The sequence below is a fragment of the Azolla caroliniana genome, unplaced genomic scaffold (genome assembly GCF_043228905.1).
Source record: "Azolla caroliniana isolate FFs.n. ecotype wild unplaced genomic scaffold, voAzoCaro1.0.p SCAF_4, whole genome shotgun sequence".
Taxonomy (NCBI): domain Eukaryota; kingdom Viridiplantae; phylum Streptophyta; class Polypodiopsida; order Salviniales; family Salviniaceae; genus Azolla; species Azolla caroliniana.
The window spans coordinates 23,403,893-23,431,650 of record NW_028230439.1 but is presented as its reverse complement, the minus strand read 5'-3'; the positions used below and the strand labels follow the sequence as shown (position 1 = coordinate 23,431,650).

Sequence of the window (27,758 nt, the reverse complement as noted above, 5' to 3'; positions counted from 1 at the left end):
TTAATGTCTAATCCCCCATCAAATGGTCTCCTGACCATATTGGGTTGCCTACGTGTGGTTGGTGAAAAACCAACTACTCCATAATGTCTTTCCAAAATGCCCAGAAAGCCATGTTGCATATCAATATATTAGAATGCAAGAGTTTATTGTGTCATTCCCCAAAATACATCGTTTAGCTTGTAGATTCAAAAACTTGTAAGAATCCAGTGTTATTACTTTCCACTAGCTCATAGAACTTGTAGGAATGACACAATAAACTTGTAGGAATTCAAGTGAATTCATTTGAGTCGAGATTTGTCTTAGTGCCTTTCACTTGACCTTATAATTCCTTTTGAAGGGATTTGTGTACTCAACAAAAGTTGGATTTCATAGCTAACCCCATTTAGGCTTTGTATTTTAAATAGTCTCACCCTTCTCTAATGGTTGCTATGTATTCAATTCGTATTTATTGGGTTGATTGACTGGTAGAAACCTCTTCCATATCATTCTCTATATTTTACTTGAAATTTATGATTAGAATTTAGAAGAAGAATATCAAATTTCGTTAAAGTTTTGAGATTAACTGGAAACCGCTTGCCATTAGCTTTGACTTTCTTAATGCTTTTAGCCACAACCAATATTACTCCTAGAAAATGTGATTGAATTCCATCAATGGAACCAGGAACCTAGCATTTGAGAGCAATAAGACACCAAATTGAACTATCAACTTAGCTGAATTCTCAACATTAGAGAGAACTCATATACACACAAGAAAATATCTCCTTTAATATTTTGGACTCACTATAACTTAGATTCATATCCAGAAAGTTAGGTTGCTCTGAAATATGTTGACACCTCGTTGACCCTAAAATTGGCATCCCTTCTGTTCTTAAGTTGATTATTTACGGAAGAGAATACAGAAACATAGAACTACCTTGACATCAACAAAGAAAGAGAACTTCAAAAGACAAGGTCCTAAAGCAGGAGATCGTGGCGTACTCCTAAGTGGATAATAGTATAATATCGTATTGAAATAAACTGACCATCCTGGTGTTTTGCCATTATGTTTCTCAGTTTCACTAGAGTACACATCAAACTATTGCATTATCGACATATCTGACAATGCAAGGAATAGTATTATTCAAGAACATAAACACACATCTGACATCTCATTACATATACCTTGTTCACCAATTAAGGGTGTGGAGGCTATATGCACTTGTATTGCCAATTATAGTAACTCTTTAAACCAGAACTGAAGTAATGAGCAACAGGACTACGCAGGATATGTTCAATAACTTTCTCCTTTGAACCAAAACATCCATGTGTCAGTCAGATCAAGCATCAAGCCAAATGCCCTCCGGGGAAAAATCCATGTCAGATTCTGAATATCTAATTGCAGATACTAAATGCTGCTTACGTCTACAACGCATTTTGCAACAGCCTTGCAGCCATAGAACCTAATCTCCTTGTCTCCCACTCATTCAGTTTACTATCATTTAGATTATTTGGGTCAGGATTGTTTTGAATAGCATTTCCATTGGAAAGTTCTTGTCGTACATCTTGTTCACCCAATTGGACATTACTTAGCTTTGATTCTTTTCTATCCTCTGATGAACAAGGAAAAGTCGTAATATCAATGTTTCCACACAGGGTACTTTCTTCTGTTATCTCGGCATCCTCTTCATTACTTTCAATCTCTTGAAAACCAGAGCACTTCATTTTCAGCTTCAAGCAGAATAGTTGGATGTATTCGTGCTGGTATTTTGAATCCATCTGCATTAAGTAAAAGAAATGTTGATTATATTCTCTGATGATGATGCTGAACAAGAGAAAATCTTTTTTATCCTCACTGGATGGAAAACACCACCTTCGATCTAGGAATGATTTTCATATGGAAATTCTCTTTCCATAGTTGTAACATTCTCTCATGCACAACACTCGACCGGTACTCATTAGCGAGCTAGTGTATACATAAACATGCAATGTCAAGGTAAAAGGATCAGAAAAAGGCGGTAGATGATAGGATTGCAGAAGCAGTGAAGAAGCTCAGGTTCACACCAATATAGTGGTTTTGGGTCCTGCCAAACCAAGAAAGGTTTCCAAGAGTGGCTCCAGTAACTGCTCCTTGTATACCTACACATTGGAGTACACTAATCATATGAATGAAGATATGAGGAATATACATATGAAAACATTATGTGTGGATGCATGTACATATATACAAAAAAACATATTGCACACTAAGCATATGTGCATGCATAAAGTTTATGGGTATACATATAACGCATACACATTGATGAACAATGGAGATGTATCTAACTTCAAATGACACAATCATGTCAAATTTGAATTTAACCAATAAGCATAATATACTACAAGGAATTGTTACAATGTCTGCCCCAATTATATAATCAAAGGGAGGATTTAATGCTTCGATTTGTGCTGTATCCCCCCAGTTGAGTTCTGCAACTTCAGTGCTGCCCAGCACCCCTGAACAATATATATTATTTCATCATATTTTATAAATTTTGAAAAATACAAAGAATACAAAGAACCGTCCATATTCTTCATAAAATTTAAAAATTTTGTTATTTTTCTATTTAGAATTTATTATGGATAGCTTGGATACAAACCAATATAAGGACTTTCAGAAGGTGAATGCTTTGCTCGTGACATATTACGTTCAAGATTTCTCATTAGAAGAGGAAGTACCTCAACTTGGTCCGTGGCTACAACATGACAACCTAATAATGCCATACCTGTAAAATTAGCAAGTTGTTTCAGCTTGAATCACATTGTGTTAGTTCTGTGATATTTTGTAGCACAGGAGTGCACATTTGCAATGCCTACCTAGGCCAGCAAGGCCACATCCAGCCCCAACTTCAATAACTCTCTTGCCTGCTAATCTTGAATGACTAAATTCTCCTTTCCTACAGTTCTGTTCCTGTATCATGTATGTTTCTACGGTCAAACCGCAGCATCAATAACAATGAAGAACACATCACAAAAGGAAAAAATAACATTGCCAAAAAAAAATATTCTTTCCAAAACAAACTTTGCAACCCAACTAAAGAAGACTACAGATTGACTGAAAAGTATACCAACTTTGATTTCATTTTAAGACATTTTTAAATGGACGTGGCAAAATCAATAGAAGATTCATCACATTGTATGATTTAATCATCACAATGCACAAGACAGGCCTTATTTTAAGTTAAAACATATGCTAGTAGAAAGTTGACATAATCTAATATAGCTATTTAATGAAGTTTTATTGATGGGTGAGACAAGTTTAACCTAGCACAAGACAAGTTTTGGGAAACACGAACCCACAAGGTTATCGTGCTATTCCAACTACAATTAAAGATTACAAAATATACAAGACGAAGAGTTATTCAGCCAGCATAACACAAGTCCTAGGAAACACAAACCCATAAGACAGCCCTGTTACTGAAAACAGTAATATCAAAATCACAAAGATTCTTATGAGACTTTCAACAGGCCCGCACACGTGCTCTTGTACACAAACCCACAGAAGCATTGCAGTATTATGGTCAAACAATGAGCGTATATAGTCATTAATTTGAAGAAGCCCTTTCAAGTTGCAGACCTAAATGTTGCCTAAGTTTCTGAAGGGAGCATTTTCTACATATTTTTTGTCCCACCAGAAACATTGCATGCAACTGAAAGGGCATAGTTTACCACCTTTTCTCAAAAAAAATTAACTTCCATGAATCATGACAAATCTTGGCACAAAAAACTAAGCAACAAAAATAAATAAATAAAGTAAATAAGCAAGAAAAATCCAAAACTATGCAATGTCATTATGGAACCACAAAAATCAACCATTTATGAGAATTTCCATGTGACCAAAGAAGAAATTTTTTCTCAAAGCAATATGTGGTATCATAAGTTTATGTGTGAAAACCATGACTATACACCGTCATACATGAAACCAGAAATATCAAATTAACAAGTAATTTCATGTGACAGAAGATGCAAAATTTTACTGAAACGATATATCATTTTAACTTACCAAAAACTTAACCAAGACCATGGATGAGTCCCATACAGTGGTACCAAGATGTCTAGAGTTTGGATCCTACACAAAAAAAAAATCTCTGTAAGATCAAAACCTTGAAACACAATAACAAAACAAAATCTATTTTGAAAAACAAAAATTGCAACTGAAAAAGGAAAACAACAACCTGAGCTAACTGCAGCCTGTAACCGAGAAAATCGAGTTCTATTTTGTCGGTGTGGGGAGTATTAAACCTGTGAAAAAAAAACGGAGATGGCATAAGATGAAGAAGGAGAAGAAGGGAAAAGATACATGAAAAATGAGAAGAAAATAACATAATACTACAATCAGGGAAGAAAGGAGTTCCCTACCTGTCATCCATGACTGAGCTGAAATAACGTGTTCAGAAATCCAGCATCAGCAAAAACAGAGCAACGAAGATAAGATACCTGACCTCCTCTGTCCTGTTCTGTTCTGTTCTGTTCTGTTTCTGTTGCTCTGCTATTTCTTCTGGGAGGCTAACTCTCTCAAATATGTACATAATTGACAAGCTTCTTAAAATTACCACAATGCCCCTGCCCAGTGAGAACAACAAATGTGGAGACAAACAAATAATAGTTCTACTTGTATGTTATACTTACAACTTACAAGGTACATGGGAATGTTATGAAGAGGCGACATTAAATAATACTCTTATTCTTGTGAGAATCTTTTGAGATTTATAAGCTACTAAAAACTACGTAGCTTCAATTCATGTTGTTGGACAATACTAGCCTAAGTTTTTGGTGGTCAATGCCTGATATTTGAGCGTCAACCGGTGAGATGCTAGTTAAAAGTTTGTCAATTGTTTACTATAGATTTTGCTTGCAAGGAATGTGAATTTATCAAAAGAGTGTTCAAGGTTTTGAGGAATTATATTGTGTTTCTCGTGTGAGTTTATGAGATAGAGTTCAATGTTTGAACACGAGGAATCAAAGAGCATGGATTAAGGCATAGTACGTAATATACTTGAATGTATTGGCAAGCATTCTTTTTCATACGAATGCAAACGAATTATCAAAACATTCTTATGTTCTTTTCTTACACTTTTTACCTTAACTTTCTTACTTTAAAAAAAAATTACCTTAATGAATATAAAAGTATGCTATTTCCATACTTCGAGGGACATCGACAAAGAGACTTATAGCTTTCTCTTTGTTAGATCCAATTAAATTGGAATGCAAACCTCCTCTCGAGATGGGGGAGAATAGATCAAACAATTTACGAAATATCCTATTAACTACGATAAGATATAAAGTATGTTACACAAAGGGAATGCTTTCACATTGTGCTTTAATTTGGATTAATTTATTGCAAATAAGCTAATATTGAAAATATATTTCTGCAAATTCCCCAACATTACAACAAAAAATATTATACACATAGAAAATCAGAAAGATGTACACTATTTGTCGTTATTGTTGTTCAGCATTTATTAATTAACATAAGATTCTTGAATTATATGGGTTGTCAATCTTCAATGGAATTCCTTCTTAAAATTGAATCCAAATTTATTGACACAAGATAAGAAGAATGCCAAGTGATTTGGATTTCAAACAAACAAAACCCAAATCAACATTTTATAAGATTAATATGCCAACCTTGAATAATTAGGGTCATTATATAGATGATACACGCGATGAATACCATGTGCACAAAACTCATGAGAACTTGATTTTTAACGTCAAAGCACCAATAGATTTTGTTCTCAATTAACAAACACTTCGAGACTTGAAATCAGAATGTTCTAATGATGCATGTACACTAAATGATGATGGGCCTCAATGATATTTGCAAGAGATGAGATATGCTCTCATAACTGGGTAGAGGTGCTACTGAAGAACCCGACTACAAATAGGGCTGAAAGGTGATGCTAGTGCAAGAAAGGGGTCACAAGACATGTGCCCTCGGACGTGCATGTGTAAATATATGATGTGGACATGCATGGAGTTACACTCCCTAGAACTCTACTAGCAACACGCACAAGAATGGAAATTTAACATGTCCAATTACATATTGCAAAAAGTACCCAAGTAAATTCATATATATATATATATATATTTGAACTTTTGTTCTTGTGAAGGAACCATTGGTTTACATTTGCTTGGAAATGTGGCAAAGCTTTAGATCGTTACCACCATGCAAGTTTTGCTTGCATCCAAAGAGATTGCCAAGACGCAAGAGAGAATTAGAAAGAGAAGGATGGAAATTAGGTATATATTTCTATGTGACATTGAGCTACCTTAGGTCTAGTACTCCCCCATATCCTATTCTTCTTCTTATTTATTAGTATGTTGGGCCTTCTCACATTTTGCATTTCACTTGGTGCCCTTGGATGTGGAAGGGCCAATGCTCTTAATATCCTTAACTCCTTGTATAATAGTCCTCGAAATGTAAGTTATGATCATGGCGCTATCATCATCGATGGGAAACCTCGGATTCTCATATCTGGCTCCATCCACTATCCTAGGAGCACACCGGAGGTAAGGGAGAGAAAGAGAGACATAGATTTTATGATTGGTTTTGGAGTTCAAGTATGAGGTTCGGAAGAACGAGAGAGACGGATAAATTTATTTCGAACATCCATGGGAAACCAGATAGGATCTATGAGATAGGGGTCGCGAGCCAATGGCATGGATCAAATTTGGGTTATCTCAAATTTATGACTTTGGATGCTAGTGGTGCAAACCCATCAATCTAAGGGGGTTGGGTGTGATTATTATGGACTCTCTGTGTCATCAGTAGTGCTTTTAGTGCTCCAACATATATATTTCCCACAATCTATCTCGAGCACGATATTTGCAACGAATGCGGTGTTGTTAGATATGTTTGAAACGATCCTGTGTGAGTCTATAACTACAGTGTATACAATAATACAATGCTCCATTTTACACCAAAGAAGAAGATACGATGAATTAGTTTGTTTTCTAAAGTGTCACGGATTTTGTGTTTTCCAATGAGAGAGATGATGATGATGATACACTAGCATTTTCAGTAAACCACGACCTATGATTCCTATAAGCAAAAAAAAAACCTCATATTAATAATCTCTAAGAGATCAAAGTGTTAAAAGTCATGCAACTCTCATGAGCTTAAAGCACTAGGATTTGCCCTCAGCATACAATATTGCTTTACATTTTGTACTTGGAATTTAAACATGGATCTTCAGCTTAAAGTGAACATTGAGCTCGGGAAAATACTGGATTTGTGCTTACAATGGGGTCCTATCACTCCAAGATAATTATTGTTTTTAGGCTTAATGGTGCAGATGTGGCCAAACCTCATAGCAAAAGCGAAAGATGGCGGACTTGATGTCATTCAAACATATGTGTTCTGGAACTTGCATGAACCGACAAAGGGAATTGTAAGAAGCATCTATGTAACAAACTCTAATGCTATTGTAACTGTATTGTTTGAACTTTGTAACATATCTTATGCATAGATTTCAGTTTTTATCATTTCTCATGAAATGAAGGATTTTTTCTATCATTTGCACTTAATTGCTGGCAATGAAAGACATCCCTTTTGTTTTGCAGTATGATTTTTCTGGTAGACTGGATCTATTCTACTTCATACAATTGATCCATGAAGCTGGATTATTTGTTAGCCTGCGCATTGGACCTTACATCTGCGCTGAGTGGAACTATGGGTTTGTCTTTCCTCTTAACTAATACATTTTTTATGTGATTTTCCTTTTATGATATCCTTGAACATGGTTTATGTGCTATGTACATGTTTGTATCACAGAGGATTCCCAGTATGGCTTCACTCTATTCCAGGGATTGTCTTTCGCAATGACAATGAACCCTTTAAGGTACATACTGTTGTTGTCAAAAGAAAATTTTGCTTTTGATTTCATTGGTAATAGGTATGCAACGAGACATTTGGTGGTGTATACAGGAAAGAATGTGGAATTTTACAGCAGAAATTGTAGGAATGATGAAGAAAAAGAATCTATATTATCCACAAGGTGGCCCTATCATATTATCTCAGGTAGTAGAGCAATTCCACCGTATCATTTTTTTAAACTTCTGCTGGGTTGATGAGAAAAACAGCATTGTCTTTACAAGAAGGTTACTGATTGAAGCTTAACTAATTGTTGTGCTGTGTAAGATCGAGAATGAATATGGCATTGTTGAATACCATTATGGCAAACCTGGGAAGCGTTACATGCATTGGGCAGCAGAGATGGCGCTTGCTTTTGATACAGGTGTACCTTGGATCATGTGCAAACAATCAGATGCCCCAGCCCCAATTGTGAGTTTGCACATGTTTACTCTGTCATGGCTTTTTTTCTTTATCATTTGATTCCTCTTCTACTTGCAGATTAACACTTGGAATGGTTTCTACTGTGATTCCTTCTACCCAAACTCTGCTGAAAAACCAAAAATATGCACGGAAGCTTGGAGCGGATGGTAGGCCCATCTTTACACTTCTCATACTTTGAAGTTGTAAAGAATATGATAATGAACGTTCTTACTTTATTTTCCATAATAAACTCTTCTATCTATTCGGTTGAATGTTATGCGTTAGTCTCATCTCATTGAAGAATTTTTGCATCTTCTCATTTTACTACTAGTGTGGACATTCTCACCTAAAAGGTCAACACATCATGTGCTTGATATCTTTTTTGAATAAGGCTTTATCTTACTTCTTGAGATTTCACCTTCACATTTCATACTTGTCATTTTCTTTCTGCTAGCTCTGAGGTATGGAGATCAATCATCCTTTACTATGTCACAGTTTCCTCCTCTCTATATGTAGCTTAAATAAAAGCTCATCCATGTCCATAAGAATGGAGTATTACCATGTTTAAGCATATCCAAGAAAATCTATGTTTGAGTATCCTTCTATATCAAATAAGAAGATATTGATTTGACTCATTATCAATACATATCACCAGCATTGTTACATGAGTATCTTTCTATACATGATGGTGAAAAGAAGCAATCATTCAGAATCCTCATTAGTGTAATATATTCCTTAGGGAGAAAAGATAGATGCCAAGAACTGTCTGTGCATACTGCATAAATTGAGGTGGGGATCTGCATTTCTTTGGTTGATTTCAAAGAGCTCACGCATAAATATCTGTAAATTTATTTAGAAGCGGGGATCTCAATTTCTTTGGTTGTCCATTACCACACCAATAATACAAATAAATTCTTTCTATTTGTATTCATGACTGGCAGTCTATGTGGTTTGATGAGGATATGTATTCTAACCCATAAACACTTATCGTTTTGCTCTATCAGAAGTTTCCCTTTGCTTTGGCTAATTGCAGCCTTGTTCACGATCCATTACAATATTTTACTGATCAACATAAGAATGAGATGCCAGCTTACTTTCTTTGTGTTTTCTGAAACCAAGAAAGATAATCAGCATCAAAACTTTCAAAGTGCATTCTTTATTTATTCCAGATGTTTTTTGTAAATACAGGCTTCAATCATTTGGAGGCTCACGGCCGCATCGCCCTGTTGAGGATCTTGCATTTTCAGTTGCTCGCTTCTACCAGCTGGGTGGTGTTTTCCTTAACTATTATATGGTATAGTTTCCGGTTGCAGTTTTTAGTGTTGGAACTTGGTAGACTGTAGAACTATTAGTATTGCAATGAATCCATAGGAAAAACTGAAATGGTAAACAATAAATAGCTTCATGGATGAACTACAGTATCATGGAGGAACCAACTTTGGACATACAGCAGGTGGACCTTTCGTTACAACAAGCTATGACTATGATGCTCCATTAAATGAATATGGTTTGCTTTCCTTCTTTTATTATACTTTTTAAATATATAAACTGCTTGTCTATCTGTCTCTTTCTCAGTTGCTACCTGATCAAGTAGTTTAATAGCAAGATTTCTTTGTTTTTAATTCAAATTCTCAAGATGGAAAGATATGCTAATGTTGATTTCATACTGATAGGGAACCCAAGACTACCAAAATGGGACCATCTTAGAGAGTTACATGAGACCATCAAAATGTGTGAGCCGGCTCTTGTCCTGGGCAATGCTGAAAATTTTACATATGGACCTAAACAAGAGGTAGTTGCTAAGAAAAGTATGAACATTGAGGTCAGCTTGTTTTTTTTACCTTCATTCTTCTTCTTTGGTAGTGGATACATCAGTTAAGGTTAACTTTTTGGGACAAATAAACATTCTTTCAAATAAAAGGTTTAGAAGCAAGAAAAACAGAGTAATCAAAATTGTGTAGCGCAGAACTACAACTGAAGAAATGAATAATGCCAGGTCTTCCAAAATTTTCTGTCCCACGAACCATTATTCGACATATGTAACACTTACCGAGTCTGAAACTCACAGCTTCTGGTGATGATAAACGAAAGTGGTTAGCTAGAAGAAATCACCTCTTTAACCAAAGAAAGAGCCAATTGGTTCGATTGTTTGCTTCTTTCCCCCCTTTGCATTGTTATAACACTAAAATCAAACCATTTCAAGCAGGAATGAAATTCTTAGCAACGCAAAATCTTTAGAAGTACAGCCGCAAATCTATCCTACAATACATGAAATGGGAAATACAAATTGTGAGAATGAAGATGAAGGAAAAGAAAATATCTTACATGTGTATGCCAGGAGAAATTGAGCAGTTCACAGGGAATATAGACAAAATGTATCAGTAAAATCTGAAAGAATAAACAAGGATATTTGTTTTGATTTTATTTGAATTTTCATTTCTTTGGATCTGGATATCAATTGAAAATAGTGATTATTTCATCGCAGGGTCATATATATAGCAATGGAGGAAATATATGTGCTGCATTCCTTGCAAATTATGATGAAAAAATTTCCATGACTGTAACTTATAATGGAAAATCCTATTATCTACCTGCGTGGTCAGTCAGTATTTTTCCTGACTGCAAAACTGTTGTATATAATACTGCAAAGGTGATATCTTGTGCTATAACATAATGTTCTGGTTTGAGTTTTAGCTACTTACAGCAGTCAGAACTCATATTCACAGGTAAACTCACAAACTTCCGTGGTGGTAATGAAACACATATATCCTGTGCCTGCAATACCAGCTCCTAATGAATATGGTGCACCCTTGCTGTCACAATTCAAGTACTCACACTTGGCATGGGATTTCTATAAAGAGCCCATTGGTCTATGGGGTGTCCATTCCAGAAGTCCATCTTACTTTCCTGAGCAAATCAATACAACTAAGGATACCACTGATTATCTCTGGTATATAACAAGGTAGGTATCATGCTCTAAGAAATAGAGGTATTCATTATTCTCAGTTTATTTATACTGTAATTGAAACTTTAATATACTCGATGGGAAAATAGCTTTCATGAAGATGGAAATACCCACATGGCAACTCTTTCAGTGAAATCTTTAGGGCATGCATTACATGTTTTCGTAAACAAAAAACTGGCAGGTAATGTTTGATGCACCCTCTGATTATCTTTATTTGATGACATAATGTGATAGGTTCTGATTGTAGGGTTGGCATTTTGTGTCAAGGATGCAGGAACTGGTCATGGGAAGGCTGCACACCCAAGTTTTATACTCGAGACTCCAATCTTTCTAGATCATGGTTACAATGAGATAGCACTATTGAGTATGACTGTAGGTCTCCAGGTTTGTATGTTTTGGGAAAGGTTCTGTGGATTAAAGATACCTGGGAAAGGTTCTCTGGTTACATAATCTGATATTTTCTTGGTGCTGTAGAATGTGGGTGTTTCTTTTGACACCTGGGGTGCAGGTGTTATGACAGTTCAGTTGAAAGACATAAATGGTAGTATACATGAGTTGCCTTCACAAAGCTGGCTGTATCAGGTACTTTGCACAATCACATACAAATTTTAAGGTAACAAAATAGTGACTGTTAGATTATCAGCTTAAGTCCTGATAGTGTCTGCTTAGGTAATAAGCTTACCATGGATACTAATATGGTGACTGCGTAGATTATCAGCTTAAGTGCTGATAGTGTCTGTTTAGCCAATCAGCTTAAGTGCTGATAGTGTCTGCTTAGCTAATCAGCTTAAGTCCTGACAGTGTCTGCTTAGGTAATAAGTTTACCATGGATACTACTAAGATTGAATATCCTGGAGTGTACATTTTTGAAACTTATGAATAAATAGACTGTGCTCTATGATGATAAGTCTCGGTTAATAAAAACATAGGTCAAAGTCAGCTTAAGTCCTGATAGTGTCTGCTTAGGTAATAAGTTTACCATGGATACTAGTAAGATTGAATATCCTGGAGTGTACATTTTTGAAACTTATGAATAAATAGACTGTGCTCTATGATGATAAGTCTCGGTTAATAAAAACATAGGTCAAAGTGTTTGATTGAAAGTAACGCTGCAATAAACATACCAGAGTCTTGTAAACGAAGGTTGTTTTATACATCCATAACTATACTCAGAACCTGATAAATGGAAAGTGATGACAAGAAATGTGAAGTTTACATGTGAATGCACGATGGTTGGACTATTATATGGATAAAAATTAGTAGTTCAAAGGGGAATGTGTGTGTAATATTCCTGCATAATCTCTTGGATATGCATCCTGTAAATGCCATCACAAAAACCTCCATATTTACTATGTGTAGGAAGAGAATTGATACATTGTGTCCTCAATGATGGGAGCTTTCAGCCACTTCAACTTATATCTTCATGGTTGTTCTTTACGAATTAACCTCATAATACAAAACTTGCATATCCTGATCTAGTATGAAATGGCCTGAGATTTCAATAATGATAGGTTGCACAGTTGGGACGTAAAAACTATCCCTTTGCAGATTAATTAGGGAAATAATGATAAGGACGAATTTGAATTTGTTGAACCATTTTATAGTTTGACATGGATGTACAACCAATGCTGAACGTAACAGTTTAAAGTCGACTTTCTGACTCCGCAGTTAGAACTGTGGTGTTTGTGGTTATATCACTGAACACACCAAATCTGGGTTTCATCATGGGTGGAAGACATCTTGCTGTGCTTTAAAAATAGAGGCCGGAAATTTAACTTTAATGAGGACCAGAATTACTAGGTAGTATGAAAGAACCTCTTCTATTTATCCAACCTAGTTATTAATGGAGCATGGCTGTTTTTACTGGAAGAGAAAATTCAATGAGGAGAGCGATGGCTATGGATAATAGTGTTCTTAAATCATACAATGGTCATGAGAATGCAGATTGGGTTGAAAGGTGAGATGCTAAAACTGTTCTCTAAAGATGAATCCACTAGCTCTATTTGGGAGTCGGCACCAAAGTCTCTACAAGATTCGCCAATGACTTGGTACAAAGTATGTCCAATGGTTCTCCATTATACTTATTCCCCACACACGGACTTCTGACAACATGTTTTTACAACCCTCATCATTGCAGACGACATTTGATGCTCCTATAATGGATGAACCTGTAGCTTTGGACTTACAAAGCATGACAAAAGGCGAGGCATGGATCAATGGCAAAAGTATTGGCCGATATTGGCCAGCCAATCTTGCCCCACATCATGGTTGCGCAGATAAGTGTGACTATAGGGGACCTTACTATGAATCCAAGTGCAACATCAACTGCGGCCAATCCAGCCAAAGATGGCAAGTGTTCAAAAGAGAATATCTGATTATGTATGTGATTAATGATTTTCTTACAATGAATGTCCCTACAAACACAAATGTGGAAAGCCCATTTAGGAATGTGTTATGACACACAACTATGGCCCTGTTCTGTGCAAAAATTCTTTTGTCAAATCATTTTATCACCTGGATGACTTCTAAAGTCTGTTTGTTCTTTCAGGTATCACGTCCCACGAGGTTGGTTACAACCAACTGGAAATTCCTTAGTTCTATTTGAGGAGATTGGTGGCAACCCCACAGAGGTTACTTTTGGAATAAGCACAATGCCTACTATATGTGCATCTGTATCAGAAATGCATTTCCCCCCTGTGGATGTCTGGCTGATTGAGCAGACGAAACCTCATGCTTATTACAAACCACAAGCAAGACTCAACTGTGGACAGGATCGGAGAATTTCTTCCATAAGATTTGCAAGTTTTGGAACACCTTCAGGAAAATGTGGACATTTCCACAAAGGGAATTGCCATGCACTAAGATCCATGCACACAATAGAACAGGTCAGAAGTCTAACATTATGTTTTGTCCCTCTTTTTTAGCATATATTCCTTTCCATGTCTTTGAAGAAAAGGGAAATCTTGAAACAGGCATGCATAGGAAGAGAAGGATGTTCTGTGGTTGTTTCAGTAGAGATCTTTGGAGAAGATCCATGCCCAGGAGTAGTGAAAACTTTAGCAGTTGAAGCGGAATGTTCAAATGGTTCATCTGAAAAGATTGTCTAAACATGATGCTAAAATATTCAAGGCCCGGAATACTGAAAACCTTACCAGTTGGAGCAGAATACTCAAATGTCTTACTCTCAAAACAGTTTTGTAAAAACAAGGGATATTATCAATGGTTTACCACGAATAGGGTTGATACCACCAAGTTGATAACTTATCAATGAGGAATGATGGTTTGGCAAAAGATACATGAACCATGGGTATAAAAGTTCTGTATCCTTGATGTGATGGGATGGGGATTATACAATCTCTTGATGGTACAAAGGGGTGAGAGGGGTACCAAGGACAAGATGCAAATGATTATGTTGAATGTCAGATAAGCAATGAACACAATTGGTCAAATTAATCACCTTCCTTAAACAAGAAGATTTAATTCTAATCATACTATTTGATGCAGCATTTGGACAATTTGTTTAACATGGATGCCATCTTCCATGTTAAAAAGGGCCTAATGACAATAAGGTGATCTCTTTTAATCATTGGAATACCTCCGTTTTTAGAAACATGAGCATTGCATGGGTTATGATCAAAATCACCGCTCTGTTAATTAGATTAATATAATGGGATGCAAGGTGGAAACAATTTGAATGCCCTCAAGTAATGATTAAGCAACTAATGTGAAAAAAACATTGCCTTGATGCCAAGCTTTAAAGTTGAATGTATGCATACAATCCCAAAGCCCATAAAGTAACATACAATTTTTTGCTTTCTACACATCAAGATCCTAAAACGTCTTTGCCTATAGATGAAAAAAACTCACAAAACACACTTGTATAGCCTAGATTCTCAATTGTCAAACCAGAGTAAGCAAGCAACTTCTAGATTTGAGTGCCAAGCAACATCAATGGCAGGTTCCCAAAAACTTCCACTTGTTGATAGTCCTCTTGTAACTATTTTGGCAGTAGTAATACTCTAATTCTCCCTGCTTATGAAGCCTGATTCTCTATCATGTTGCTGCAACAAATTGAGCATAAGATTAGGTGCAAGCCAAAAGAGTAAAGCCTCTAACAAACATCTCAAGGAAAAACGAAAAGACTAAAGAAAAAGTACTGATAAAAAAGTCAATTGCAAAGAAATTTCTCGATGAGATACATTCCCTGTAATTAGCCAACTTAGCTTAATCTTAGCACACTATTAGATATAAGGAAAAGGAGTAAGGATCTAACATAGAGAGTACAGAGAAAATGAAAAGAAAAACCTATTATAAAAATCAATTGCAAAAAAATCTCTCAAATGAGATATGTTCTCCATAGTTCACCAACATCCTAGCAACACTATTAATCAGAGGTTTGGTATTCTTTGTACCCTTATTGATAGTCTTCTGCCAATATATGTTATTCTCCCAATTCCTGTCTGTCGTCATCTGTGACATTTCACAGCATTTTTTCAAGAAACTTGTATTTCTTGAGTTAAAATGACAAAGGAATGTTTATTTCTTTCAATTTGAATACTTGAATATGCATCTTGATTGCTTCTTTGCTATATGTAACCATTATTGTCATTTTCAAATATGAGAAGTATCATGTCTATACTCATTCTAAGACAGATATAAATTCCTTCAAATCCTTCAGAATTAACACGTAGTCTTGAAAAAATCTGTGTAAGTTATCAATCACAGTTTATCTCATGGTTACATCATTGCTTCCCTTCTAATGATCATTTTTTCCTGTCTAGAAGTTTTTGCAAGCATCCAAAGTTCCTTAACAAATTGTCTGATGCATTGAAATTTGCTTAAGCCTCTAGTACAAAGTATAGTGCAAATTTGGAGCCATATCACCCCAATCTGTGTCACATGATCATGGTTACATCATTGCTTCCCTTCTAATGATAAATTCCTTCCTGTATAGAAGATTCTGCAAGCATCCAAAGCTCCTTAACAAATTGTCTGATGCATTGAAATTTGCTTAAGCCTCTAGCACAGATTATAGTACAAATTTGGAGTCATATCACCCCAATCTGTGTGACATGATCGTGGTTACATCATTGCTTTCCTTCTAATGATAATTCCTTCCTGTATAGAAGATTTTGCAAGCATCCAAAGCCCCTTTGGTTACATCATTGCTCCTTTCTAATGATAAATTCCTTCCTGTATAGAAGATTCTGCAAGCATCCAAAGCTCCTTAACAAATTGTCTGATGCATTGAAATTTGCTTAAGCCTCCAGCACAAATTATAGTACAAATTTGGAATCATATCACCCCAATCTGTGTGACATGATCATGGTTACATCATTGCTTTCCTTCTGATGATAATTCCTTCCTGTATAGAATATTTTGCAAGCATCCAAAGCCCCTTAATGAATTGGCTGATGCATTGAAATTTTCTTAAGCTTCTAATGCAAATCATAGCACAAATTTGGAATCATATCACCCCAATCTGTCATATGATCAACCAAGATTATCCAACTCTCATAGTAAAGATTATCCAACTCTCATTAGTACAGTCTTGCATACATCGTCTCCTGCATAAATATAAGACATCAGTACATATGCGGCTGCATTCATCCCATCAAAGAGCATTACATGCTCAAAGGCCTCTTTTGCAATTGTAACATTTCCACAATTTCTGCAAGCTGCCAGGATGGTAAGCCATACCACATGATCAGGATAAAATGCCATGTTATCCATCAATGCTTTCGCATCACCCAATCGACCTGCACGACAAAGAAGGTCGATCATACTATTGTGATGTTCAAGGGTTGGAACAATTGCATAGTCCTTCCTCATGGCTTCAAAATAGATTTGACTTTTATCAGATGAACCTGTGCGGCTGCACGCATTGAGAAGGAGGGTAAAAATAACTGCATCTGGCTTTATACCATCATCTACCATTTTTTGAAACATGTAGAAAACATCATTGTGATGTCCATGTTGGCCACATCCTGCTATTAATGCACTCCACGACACAACATCTCGAATGGGAAGTTTATAGAAGACTTTTTGTGCAATTGCAAGCATGTTACATTTGGCATACATATCAATCAAGGTATTGCCAAGAACAATTTCTGTATCCAACAACCCTTTCCTTTCACTATGTGCATGTATTTGCTGGCCTTTATCTGTGGCCCCTAGCTTGCCACAGGCTTTTAAACAACAAACAAGTGTAACAGAATCTGGAGAAATCCCTTCAACTTGCATCTGCTCAAACCATTTTAGTGCTCCATTCCAGTCCTCGTGCTCCACATAGCCTGAGATCAGAGCATTCCATGAAACAACATCTCGAACCATAAGCCCTTCAAAGACTTCTAATGCTTTGCCAAACCAGCCAAATTTGACATACATATCAACCAGACTGTTTCCAAGGACAATATCTCTCTCAAATAGTCCTGTTCCTTTGATATCGTCACTGATTTCACAACCCTTGTAGGTAGATCCTATGGTACGACATGCTTTCAAGCTGTAAACTAGAGTTACATCAGTTGGAGATACACTTTCACATTGCATCTGTTCAAAACATTCCAGTGCTGCTTGTCCATAATCATATTCAAGGAGCCCTGTGATCAATGCATTCCAGGAAGCAGCATCTCGTAATGGAAGCTGATCAAATATTTGTTGTGCTTCTGTAAGACAGCCACATTTTGCATATGCATTTACCAAAGTATTTCCAATAATCAGATTTCCTTCAAACCATCCTTTTTTTTCAATCTCAACATATATTTTTTCGATCTCATTTGCATCTCCAAGTCCTCCATATGCTTTTAGGATGGAAATCAGAGTGACAATATTAGGAGAGATGCCCTCTTGCTGCATTTGTTCAAAGCATCTGACTGCTTCTGAGTATGGTCCATGCTCAGCATATCCTGAAATGAGTGACGTCCACAGCACAACAGTTCGAGTTCGAATTTCATCAAAAACTTGTTGCGCTCTAGTGACCATGTCACATTTCACATACATATCCACCAAGCAGACGCCAATGGTCAGATCATTTTCCAACAAACCTCTTCTTTCAATCTCTGCATGAATTTCTCGTCCTTTGTTTCTGTGTCTTATGCCACTGCAAGCTTTCAAGATGCATGCGTAAGTGATAACACTAGGGTATATACCTTCAAGTTGCATTTGATCAAAACACTTGAGTGCATCCTCATTGTACCCATGTTGAATGTAACCTGAAATTTGGGCTGTCCATGAGATAACATCTCTAACTTTAAGCTCGTCAAAAAGCCCTTTTGCTTTTGCAAGCATGCCGAACTTTCCATACATGTCTATCAAGGCATTACAAATAGCACTCTCCTTTTCAAGAAACTTCATTTTTTCAATCAGAACATGTATTTCTAGCCCTTTGTCTATGGCTCCTATGTCACCACAGATGTTTAAGATGCAGACAAATATGATTCCATTTGGAGAAAACCCTTCAAGCTGCATTTTATCAAAATACTCGAGTGCTTCTTTCCCATGCCCACATTCAGCATATCCTACAATCAAAGTGGTCCATGAAACTCCATCATGAGTTTGTAAACAATCAAACACATATTGGGCAACCATAAGCAAACCAAGCTTGGCATATGTATTGATCAAAGTGTTACCAAGCACAAGATCTTTTTCCAAAAACCCTTTTAATTCAATTTCAGCATGTATGTGATGGGCTTCATCTGTATCTCCCAAAGAGCTGCAAACACTCAAGATGCAAATGAATGTAACTGGATCAGGAGATATTCCCTCAAGTTGCATTTGCTCAAAACACTCAAGTGCTTCTTTATAATATTGATGTTCCGCATACCCTGTAATGAGTGTTGTCCATGAGACAACATCTCGAATCGGAATCTTATCAAACACTTCCTGTGATTTCAAAAGGAACCCACATTTTGCATAAACATCAACCAATGCATTGCTTAGGAAGGCATCCTTTTTTAGCAATCCTGTACATGTAATCTCATCATGAATGCCGACGAGGCTGTCCACATCATTCAGCTCTCTACAAGCCTTAAGTAAAGCCAAGAAAGTATGTCCACTAATACATATAGAACTATCATTTTGCATCTGGGGATAGAGATTGAGTGCGAGTAGAGGCTTCTTGAGCTTAACATAACCCAAGATAAGAGAACAGTAAGACCAATCATTTTGATCGATCAACAAATTGAAAACATGATGGGCATGATTTATGTTTCCAACTTCCACTAACAGTGGGACAAGGTAATTACCAAGCAATCTGTGAGATTCTAACCCATTCTTGTGCATAAGGTTATTCAGCTGAAGGGCATGCAATCTGTTTCTGTTTCCCCTGCATTTGATCAAGATTTGAGAAAAGCATCCAATCGAGGGGATGAGGCCCATGCAACACAGTACCTCACGTGTTTCCTCTGTTCATGCCACGCCTTCTTTTGCAACCCCATTGAATTACAATGCATAACATAACAATGAGCGGTTCCTGGTGAGTCCTTCTTCTTCTCCTTCTTCTTCTTCTTCTTCTTCTTCCTTCATTTCATCTTGCTTTAGTATCGTCATAGGTAGGCATAAAAACCTCTCTTCTGCAAAATCTATATTGGTTATACGGTATGGTTGAATACGATTAATAGGCATTCTCACATCATATTGAGCCCAACTTTTAGAAATAGAATATGATTTAAGGCTTTTACTGCTAATCACTATGTTCCACTACTTTTAGAAATGGTATATGATTAAGGTTTTTGTTGCTAATCACTATGTTGACTACTTTTAGAAATAGTATATGATTATTAAGGTTTCTGTTGCTAATCACTATGTTGACTCTCTCCTGTGTGCATTTTATTTATTTAGTGTTGCAATTAGGTAACTACATACCAATTATATGAGCATCTAGTTTTCCTTAGTTAAGTTGCATTCGAGACCTTACTAGCTATAACCTATGTGTCAAGCACAATCATGTGGGAGTATCGTTTGCCCTTACCCTAATTCATAATTGACTCGCTTTTGCCACCTTGTATGAGTATAATCAACTAGAGCACGGCCATGTAGTCGACAAAGCAATATCCTCGTAAGCGGTGTTGTCCATTACAAACCATGAAAACACTTCATCATGGAACTTTAAGAGGCATATATCCTATTAAAGGATAGGCCACCTCCGCATTCATTGGAAAAGAGAAGAGTAACTAGTTTTAACTTTGGCTATCCTACATACCACAAAAACCCTACAAAACCACTAAAGCTTGAACAAAGTACATGATAGATAGATAATTTTTTGCATCCATAGAGAGGTTGATATTGATCATGAGACCTAAGTACAAAAGTTATCTTAATGTGTGTCTTGTTCCTAAGAAGGGATATTTGTGCTTTGAAGCACCAAGTCTCGATGTGTGAATAAGGCATACATATATGAGCTCAACCTTCTAGGTGTTCTATTTAGTGTGACACTCAAGTCATCACCCCCACTTAATATATCATCATAGCTTTCACGAATTGCACTGTATATGCAATGCATGTAAAAAGCAAGTGATACTCATACTCTACTATCCCTTCATTGCATACCTTACATGCCTATATATTTGGCAGATTTTGATTCCATAATGCAACTTCAATACCTAGGTTGTGTGATCTAGTGAGAAGGAGTGTTAGGGCTCTACGAGTGTTAATACTCATGATCGTGATGAGGTAAGGTTGAATACGATCAATAGGTCTTCTTGCCTTATATAGAACCCAAATTTTGGGATTGATGTTTGCAATGTAAGATTCTAATTTAGTCCTTTTAGCATTCTTCCACTTACTTCCTAAGTGAGCCCATTAATCTTTTGTCAATAACAAAATATTTCATAGCATCACTTTGGGAGGTTTGGATTCCTGTATGTTACGCATGAATCAACTTTAGAAATTGTACAAGCCATTTGTCAACCAATAAACAACACTGCAATGACCATTTTTTTATTAAATGGACATCTATCTTCAAATTTGGCACTTGGTTTGGCTTCATTACTGCTAAGGTATGACTAGAATGGAGGTCCAATGCATACTAGATTATCAAGCATGTTGGTAAGTCGAAGCACAACCAATTGATGGCTTTTGGCTATGGTTGTACCACAACCTCATTCCTCAATGAATTGTGTTAAGAGTCTATTACAAATAGATTGGATTGACGAACCCGTTCCACCCGACCAACCCCGAGCTATGATCTAGACATAGCCAACCTACCACCAACGTCCCATACCATTGGATATTAGGATGACTAATACTTTAGAAGAGATAACATGATCGTTGTGACGAAAACCTAGCTTGCACCACTGATGTCTAAGATAGAAGCTTTCCAACGTAATGTCCTTATGAGGGTAGCTAAGCCTCATATTTATACCTCTCCCTCGGCCCCTTGAATAGATGTGCCTTTCTAAAAGACTCTCCATTCATTGGTTGTCCAAATCATGGTAGTGCATGCACCTATCATTCCTTCTAGCCAATCACATTAGTCCCTTTTTAACACTAGTGAACATACCCTTCACTTATGTAAATATTAGTGACATGCCCTCACCTACGTTATGTGTATACAACAAATTGGCAAGCAAACAACTACCGTAATGACATCACATGTAATGACCGAAGGAGACACTTCATCCTTGTACCCCAACAAGGCTTCACCATCGAGTGAGTAACTCAACTAAAATGTACATATCCATGTTTTGTAGATTTGTTACCATGCTAGGGCCTCCTCTTTCTGGCTTAAATTATTGTGCTCAGAATATTCAAGAATACACGAGTTCGCACTTGGTGGGGCCTAACATGATATAATCAAGGATGGACCATATTGGAACCCACTACACTTAGCCTTGCTATCTAACCTTCAAAACTTTATAACATTTCTATGGGACTATTTATTTGCTTTTCCTTTGTTTCCTTTAGGTACTCATTCTTGTCTATTATGTGCAAATCACCAATCTTCAACCCGCTTCACATCTGGTTCCGCCAACACTCAATGGACGGACTCATCCAAGTCAAGGAGATGTTTGCCTATACATTGTCACCCAATGTGAGGATCCAACATGACCCTCTTAACAAGTTCCTTCTTCAAATGTCTGGTTTGACTTCATTGCAATAGAACCAGTTGTCATGAGCAACTAGGTGCCTCCATCATGGAGTAGTCCTTTGGCCCTTATTCCATTGTAGTCACAACATCATTGAAACCATCGTCGCCATTCAATGAAGACATCATTGCCATTGTGCCAATTGCAATATGAATGTGATCTAAACTTCAACTACTTGATTGTCCTATCACCACCTAATCGGATGCCATTGACTAGATTCATAATTACGATTCACGAATGCCCAACCTCACTAAAGCCAACCCCTTCTAATTGTTCGATCATACATGGTCACATCCAACTTGAAGGCAACTCTTGACCCAATCACTTAACACATACCAATCACTTGCATTGACTCAACCACCTAGCACTTTTTTACTTGCACTGTGCCATCTACCACTGGGTCACCTCGATCTCAAGAGGTGGTCCATGCCAAGCCCCCAACTGAATCAATGATGCATTGTGTGTCCATCATCATTGATCTTATGTCCATTGCCCCTTTCGTCCATCAAAGCTTTTGACTACTGATCGACACATTGATTGTCACTTTGTCAATCCTTGTGTTCACTTGATTTAGTGTTGATGGAACAAGGGATGAAAAGAGTGAAAGAAAGAAAACGAAAAGGTCATGTGTTAGATTATTGAAATGATAGAAAACATCGCCACCAATTCGCCGACTAGTGCTAGCTACCCCAAGCAAACTGAATGAGAAGCTTCAACAATTCGACTCGTCAATGTTTCTGCCAAAACCCAAAGTCACCAAATATTGTTCAAGTTCTCGCACATATAAAATACATTGTTCCCCACAAAGTGCACCATAGTGTCCTGCCATCAATGGTAGCTTATAATTACGTATTCCAAGGCCAAGTTTGTAAATAGTACATTGATAGTAGTAGTCTACTTACTAAATATAGGATACTAAACAACACCATAGGTTAGAAATGGTCCTCAATTAGGAGGCCTCTGCCCCACAGAATTTGATTAAGGAGGGAGACACACTAATATTGACCTAGGTCAAGGCATACATGCTTTGAAGATAGAGAGCAAAACTAATGCCCAACTATGCAGTTAGTTAGTTAGTTAGTTAGAGAGATATGTATGTATGTACAACATTAGTTAGAGAGATTGGTGGTTTGAAGCTACATAGTATGTACATATGTAAATAATTAGTTAGCTCTATCTAATACACATAATTAATTTGGGTAATACACAAAACTATAAGGGAAGAGGAAGGACCCGCAGGAACCGCCCCCAACACGAAAAATATGACCGTTAGGAAACAAACCAGCATATGTATTTCAAATACTTAATTCATTTCAAATAAAGAAGAAAAGAAAGAAATAGAAATAGAAAAAGAAAAGAAAAGAAAGAAAAACCCCTCCTGCATTACCAGTACATAATAAATAAATATAATTAATTAATTAATTAATTAATAAAAATTATAATGATTATTTCATAGCCATGCCCTGCTCACCATCACCATCACCATCACCATCACCACCATCTCTCAGAAATCTCTGATTGTCTCTGCAATTCTCTCTGTATGTAATACTTACTACTAATTCTCTGCAATTCCCTGCCATTGATTCTCTAGACTCTCTCTTCCTTCCTATTCCTCCTCTGTGTCATTGATTCCTTCATTCTCTCTGCCTTCCCTCCCCTCTGTTTCTGTCTCTGTGATCCTCCTCCCTGCGTTTTTGTCTGTGTGATCGATCCCCTGCTTGCTTAGATCTCTGTTTTAAGGATTCTTCATCGCCTGCCATGGAGACCTTCCAGGACAGTGCCTCTGCTCTGTATCGCAACAGCATCACTCCTCTCTTCCACAAATGTGCTTCCTACATCGGCCAGCCCTCTCTGCTTAATCCAGACAACAGCTTTACCTTCAAGTATAGTACTGTTCCTTCCATGAACGCCATGGATTCCTCCTCCTCCTCCTCCTCCCTCGCTACCTCCCGATCTTTGCAACATGCAGAAAGCTTGAAATGGCAACAAGAGGTCTTCCACCGCCTTCTTCATCTCATCTGCCTCGCTCGTGAAGGTCTCGCCACTCAGATCCAAGTGGAAGAATGCAAGGCTCAGATCCTTGCATTCCTTCAATCTACCCACCCTGATGGCGAGTGGCCCGAATTTACTCGAGATAAGCTACTCTTCTTGCAAGTAAGCAGTAGCTTCTTCTTAATTTTCTCTTTTGTGCTTGATCCCTAACTCTTAAAATCGCTAATATACATACAGACATGCCGCCATAGCCAAGAAACCCTAATCAAGGGAACTTTCATCGAAGAAGCTCTAACCTTTGACCTAACCTTCCCGTGAAACTCTATCCCTAATTATGAAACCCCAACTCTCTGACCCTGATGAGAGACTAGGGCCCCCTAGATAACTCTATCTTAACCCTAGAATCTAGCGCTAATCCATTCGGCTGAGGCATCATTTGGATTCATATATTTTGTTGTTGTTGTTCTGCAGGACCTTCTTTTCGCGGCTTGCATAACCGAGAAGGAGTACCACGATGCCAAGAAGCCCCTGATCCTGCGCCTTGCAGACCAAGGAGCCACCATAGACATCGAGGATTTCATCTTTGACACCCGCATTGATCCTTCCACTGCCAATACCGACAGTGGAAAACCTGTCACAAGCACAAAAAGCATGGCGAGAAAGAAATCAAGATCAAAACCCGAGTTGTCCGATTCCTGCACTGCAGTGGTATCAGAAAAGGAGGTGAATGGCTGCAGTACTGTGAAAACTAACACTTCCTCTCCTCTGAAGCAAGTGATGGGGGCTATGTCTAGAATTAGCAAGTCTCCGAGTAAAGCTAAATTGGCTCTTAGCCCTCTAAAGATGGCAGAGGATCATGCACCATCATGTTCACCTCGGGTTCCACATCCTTTTGATTCTCTAAGACCTGAGCATTGCCCAGAACGAGATCCTCCTTCTCCCTATCAACTCATCTACCATCCAAAACAGCCGGATCTAATGATATCTAAAGGGTTAGATAACACGGAAGGAATTGTGGCTGGCAACAAAGAACTGGAACGAGACGGTGCAGATAATGTGGATGTATCTTCTAACAGTGAGATCTTGATCGTTTCTCCCAGACATTCGTCGACAATCAGGGATGGTACCGATTCCTTTACAGGATGTACCTCACCGATCGACAAGGGGTCGGCGAACAAGTCTTCAAGCAACACTCCGAGTCGGTTTAAGTCATTTGTAAATGGCTTTATCCAGAAAAAAACTATGCATTCCGAATCTGGAAAGATCACAGGGTGTGAACCTGAAGAAGAAGAAAGAGAAGAAGACGGGGAGAAACAACTCTCTCTCACTGATGTCAAATCTGGGAGCTCCAGATGGGGTATAACTGGGCTTATTCAGAAGAGGACTGTGGTCTTAGATGTTACCAAGAGTTCAAATCCACATGCCTCTATCGGAAGTGATTTGGAAGAGAATGTACAGAAACCCTTAGGTAAGGGCAAGTGGGGATTAGATATGTTTCGTCTTCCAAAGAAGTTGCAATTTGATCCTCCTTTACAAGAAAATGTAGCTGAAAATGAGATTGAGAAACCATGCTTAGATAATATGGATGAGTCCCCTGTGCCAGTGATTCCTGTGAATGGAAGCATTGGGAAAGGACCCAATACTAGAGGAATAAAAAAGAAGACCCATTCTAGCAGTGCACCTGCTGCCTCAGATTTCATCATTGACAAGGTAATTGTCTTTTAAGTAACCCTCTCTTTGATCCATGCATTCTTTGAGCATTCTTTGGATGTCCTTTGTTCTCAACCTTGATTATGGAGTTTTTTAGGTCTTAGGCGAGAACATAAAGAATGAGCTTTCTCGCATTCGAGCCGAAATGAACAAGACACAACCGGGTCAAATGTTCACGTGAGTTTGAACAATGTTTGTTTGTTTACGATGTGTTTTTGTCAATTTTGAGTCTTATCTTGAGTTAACTGTCGTAGAAGAAAGAGAGCCCAATGTCTTGTATTTACCGTTATTGAGATGTTTCAGCTAATATCTCATCCGATCAATAATTTTGAATGAATGACCCAACAACAGTAATTTACTGTTAATGTTAGCAAGAAAACCTAGCAAAATACTGATATATGAACTTCTATGCTCAATATTTGGTTTACTTTTAATGTTTCATATGACAAAATTTGGATGAATATTTTGTTCTTTGTGAGTCCTTGCAATTCCTTGGCTTTGCTATCTTGATTAAGTTTTCATTACTGATATTTTTGGTTTGTATGCAAACAAATTTCAGGAATGAGCAGATCGATGCCATAGCTGCGAGGCTCCCTATGGATACATCCGAGTTAAAAAAGTTCTTTCCTCAGTAAGTAATGAAGTGAGACAGTTAAAGTATTTACACACAGAGTATAATCAGACAACTGAGATGAGTTTGCTTTCCTAGTTTTTTTTTTTCTCTTTTTCTTGTGATCCATTATGCTAGTTGGTTTCTTTTCATCTGAACCAGTAATTAATTAAAATTGTCTTTTTTTTTGGAATAAAAAATAAAAAATTGTCTTCATTTGTGTATGAAACAGGACATGGTGTGAGAGGTATGGAGATGTGGTCTTGGAGGTGGTGCAGAAAGAGTTCAAGGAGCATGTGACTGACATGCAAAAGCTCGGAAAACCTATGAAGGAGAAGCGAGTGGCGGCATTGTCGCCGATGAAGGCACAAAATGATGAGAACATGGTGGACCATAACAACAATACTAGCAGCAAACAACATCGTGTACCTGCGGCCGGTGCCCTGAGAGTCCCTGATTTCAACAAATGCTTTTCGACCCTCGATGAAAATACCCATACTACCATTCCTTCACCGTCGGTGAGAAAGCAAAAGCAGCAACAACCACACAGCCCTAGCCCGATCAAGGAGAAGATCGGTGGCAACAAGCTCATTGGGAGGATCAAGAGAGATGATCACGCCAAACTTGGAGATGAGAACCTTGATTTTAACGTGGAGGAAGAGATCTTGAAGAAGCCATTGCAAAGGTTTAATGAGTATGGTTCATACTTGAGGGCATGAAATGAAATCCTTGATGCTCTCCAATGTGGTTTCTCAAAAACAAAAACAAAAAAATCTGCCTCTCTTGATCTAGTCGATCAATTGACTCTATAACTTTATCAAATTATATATATATATACACACACATATAACACATGTGTGCTTACGTTAATTTCTTGCATCCAAAAAGGATGAGTTGCATTTTAAAGTATGTGTTTTTTATATCAAGTTTCTATCTATGAAGAAACTATCCATATCTTGTTCTTTTGAGTAGGCATGAACCACTCATTGTTATATCAATCTAAGTTCTCTATGTTTCTATGTGATTCTATTGCTGGAAATAATTCGTTTACTTCTTCTCACGCACCCTAACTGACCATTATTCTTCTTATGTCTACATATAACAAAC

General features: G+C 37.4%; 4 protein-coding genes across 6 annotated transcripts; 2 read left to right on the top strand and 2 right to left on the bottom strand.

Annotated features, from left to right (window-relative positions):
• Positions 1–1,240: 1,240 nt before the first annotated feature.
• On the bottom strand, positions 1,241–4,548 carry LOC147865498 (S-adenosyl-L-methionine-dependent methyltransferases superfamily protein). The gene is made up of 9 exons (XM_087318328.1): positions 4,375–4,548; positions 4,191–4,257; positions 4,019–4,084; positions 2,833–2,926; positions 2,616–2,741; positions 2,372–2,472; positions 2,041–2,115; positions 1,850–1,942; positions 1,241–1,755 (listed from the first exon to the last, which is right to left on the bottom strand). Exons 1-9 carry the CDS (start codon positions 4,383–4,385, stop codon positions 1,402–1,404), a joined length of 987 nt encoding a protein of 328 aa, XP_087174454.1. The 5' UTR covers positions 4,386–4,548; the 3' UTR covers positions 1,241–1,401.
• A 1,677-nt stretch (positions 4,549–6,225) lies between these two features.
• On the top strand, positions 6,226–14,841 carry LOC147865497 (beta-galactosidase-like). Of its 3 annotated transcripts, XM_087318324.1 has the most exons (19): positions 6,231–6,525; positions 7,311–7,406; positions 7,579–7,691; positions 7,790–7,856; positions 7,943–8,035; positions 8,156–8,299; positions 8,369–8,457; positions 9,479–9,584; positions 9,710–9,797; positions 9,964–10,082; positions 10,776–10,940; positions 11,017–11,252; positions 11,345–11,436; positions 11,530–11,639; positions 11,730–11,837; positions 13,200–13,310; positions 13,393–13,604; positions 13,804–14,140; positions 14,228–14,841. In XM_087318324.1, exons 1-19 carry the CDS (start codon positions 6,334–6,336, stop codon positions 14,360–14,362), a joined length of 2,613 nt encoding a protein of 870 aa, XP_087174450.1. In that variant the 5' UTR covers positions 6,231–6,333; the 3' UTR covers positions 14,363–14,841. The 3 variants fall into 3 exon arrangements, with proteins under 3 accessions (XP_087174452.1, XP_087174451.1, XP_087174450.1); XM_087318325.1 differs by lacking the exon at positions 10,776–10,940 and having other exon boundaries at positions 6,230–6,525; XM_087318326.1 differs by lacking the exons at positions 13,804–14,140; positions 14,228–14,841 and having other exon boundaries at positions 6,226–6,525; positions 13,200–13,303; positions 13,393–13,530.
• A 1,940-nt stretch (positions 14,842–16,781) lies between these two features.
• On the bottom strand, positions 16,782–19,881 carry LOC147865496 (pentatricopeptide repeat-containing protein At4g13650-like). The gene has a single exon (XM_087318323.1). The coding sequence runs from the start codon at positions 19,629–19,631 to the stop codon at positions 16,782–16,784; it is 2,850 nt and encodes a 949-aa protein (XP_087174449.1). The 5' UTR covers positions 19,632–19,881.
• A 4,140-nt stretch (positions 19,882–24,021) lies between these two features.
• On the top strand, positions 24,022–27,659 carry LOC147865495 (uncharacterized). The gene is made up of 5 exons (XM_087318321.1): positions 24,022–24,493; positions 24,803–26,041; positions 26,139–26,218; positions 26,601–26,672; positions 26,884–27,659. Exons 1-5 carry the CDS (start codon positions 24,098–24,100, stop codon positions 27,368–27,370), a joined length of 2,274 nt encoding a protein of 757 aa, XP_087174447.1. The 5' UTR covers positions 24,022–24,097; the 3' UTR covers positions 27,371–27,659.
• Positions 27,660–27,758: the final 99 nt, after the last annotated feature.

Bases quoted from the DNA above. Each gene is read 5' to 3' on its own strand.
- LOC147865498 (XM_087318328.1), bottom strand. The intron at 2,742-2,832 runs GTAGGCATTGCA...CTAATTTTACAG, and splicing joins ATGTGGCCTTGCTGGCCTAG to GTATGGCATTATTAGGTTGT. The intron at 2,473-2,615 runs GTTTGTATCCAA...TATATTGTTCAG, and splicing joins TTCTGAAAGTCCTTATATTG to GGGTGCTGGGCAGCACTGAA.
- LOC147865497 (XM_087318324.1), top strand. From the start codon at position 6,334: ATGTTGGGCCTTCTCACATTTTGCATTTCACTTGGTGCCCTTGGATGT. The intron at 8,036-8,155 runs GTAGTAGAGCAA...GTGCTGTGTAAG, and splicing joins GCCCTATCATATTATCTCAG to ATCGAGAATGAATATGGCAT. The intron at 9,585-9,709 runs GTATAGTTTCCG...GATGAACTACAG, and splicing joins TTTTCCTTAACTATTATATG to TATCATGGAGGAACCAACTT.
- LOC147865496 (XM_087318323.1), bottom strand. From the start codon at position 19,631: ATGGGCCTCATCCCCTCGATTGGATGCTTTTCTCAAATCTTGATCAAA.
- LOC147865495 (XM_087318321.1), top strand. From the start codon at position 24,098: ATGGAGACCTTCCAGGACAGTGCCTCTGCTCTGTATCGCAACAGCATC. The intron at 24,494-24,802 runs GTAAGCAGTAGC...GTTGTTCTGCAG, and splicing joins ATAAGCTACTCTTCTTGCAA to GACCTTCTTTTCGCGGCTTG. The intron at 26,219-26,600 runs GTGAGTTTGAAC...AACAAATTTCAG, and splicing joins CAACCGGGTCAAATGTTCAC to GAATGAGCAGATCGATGCCA.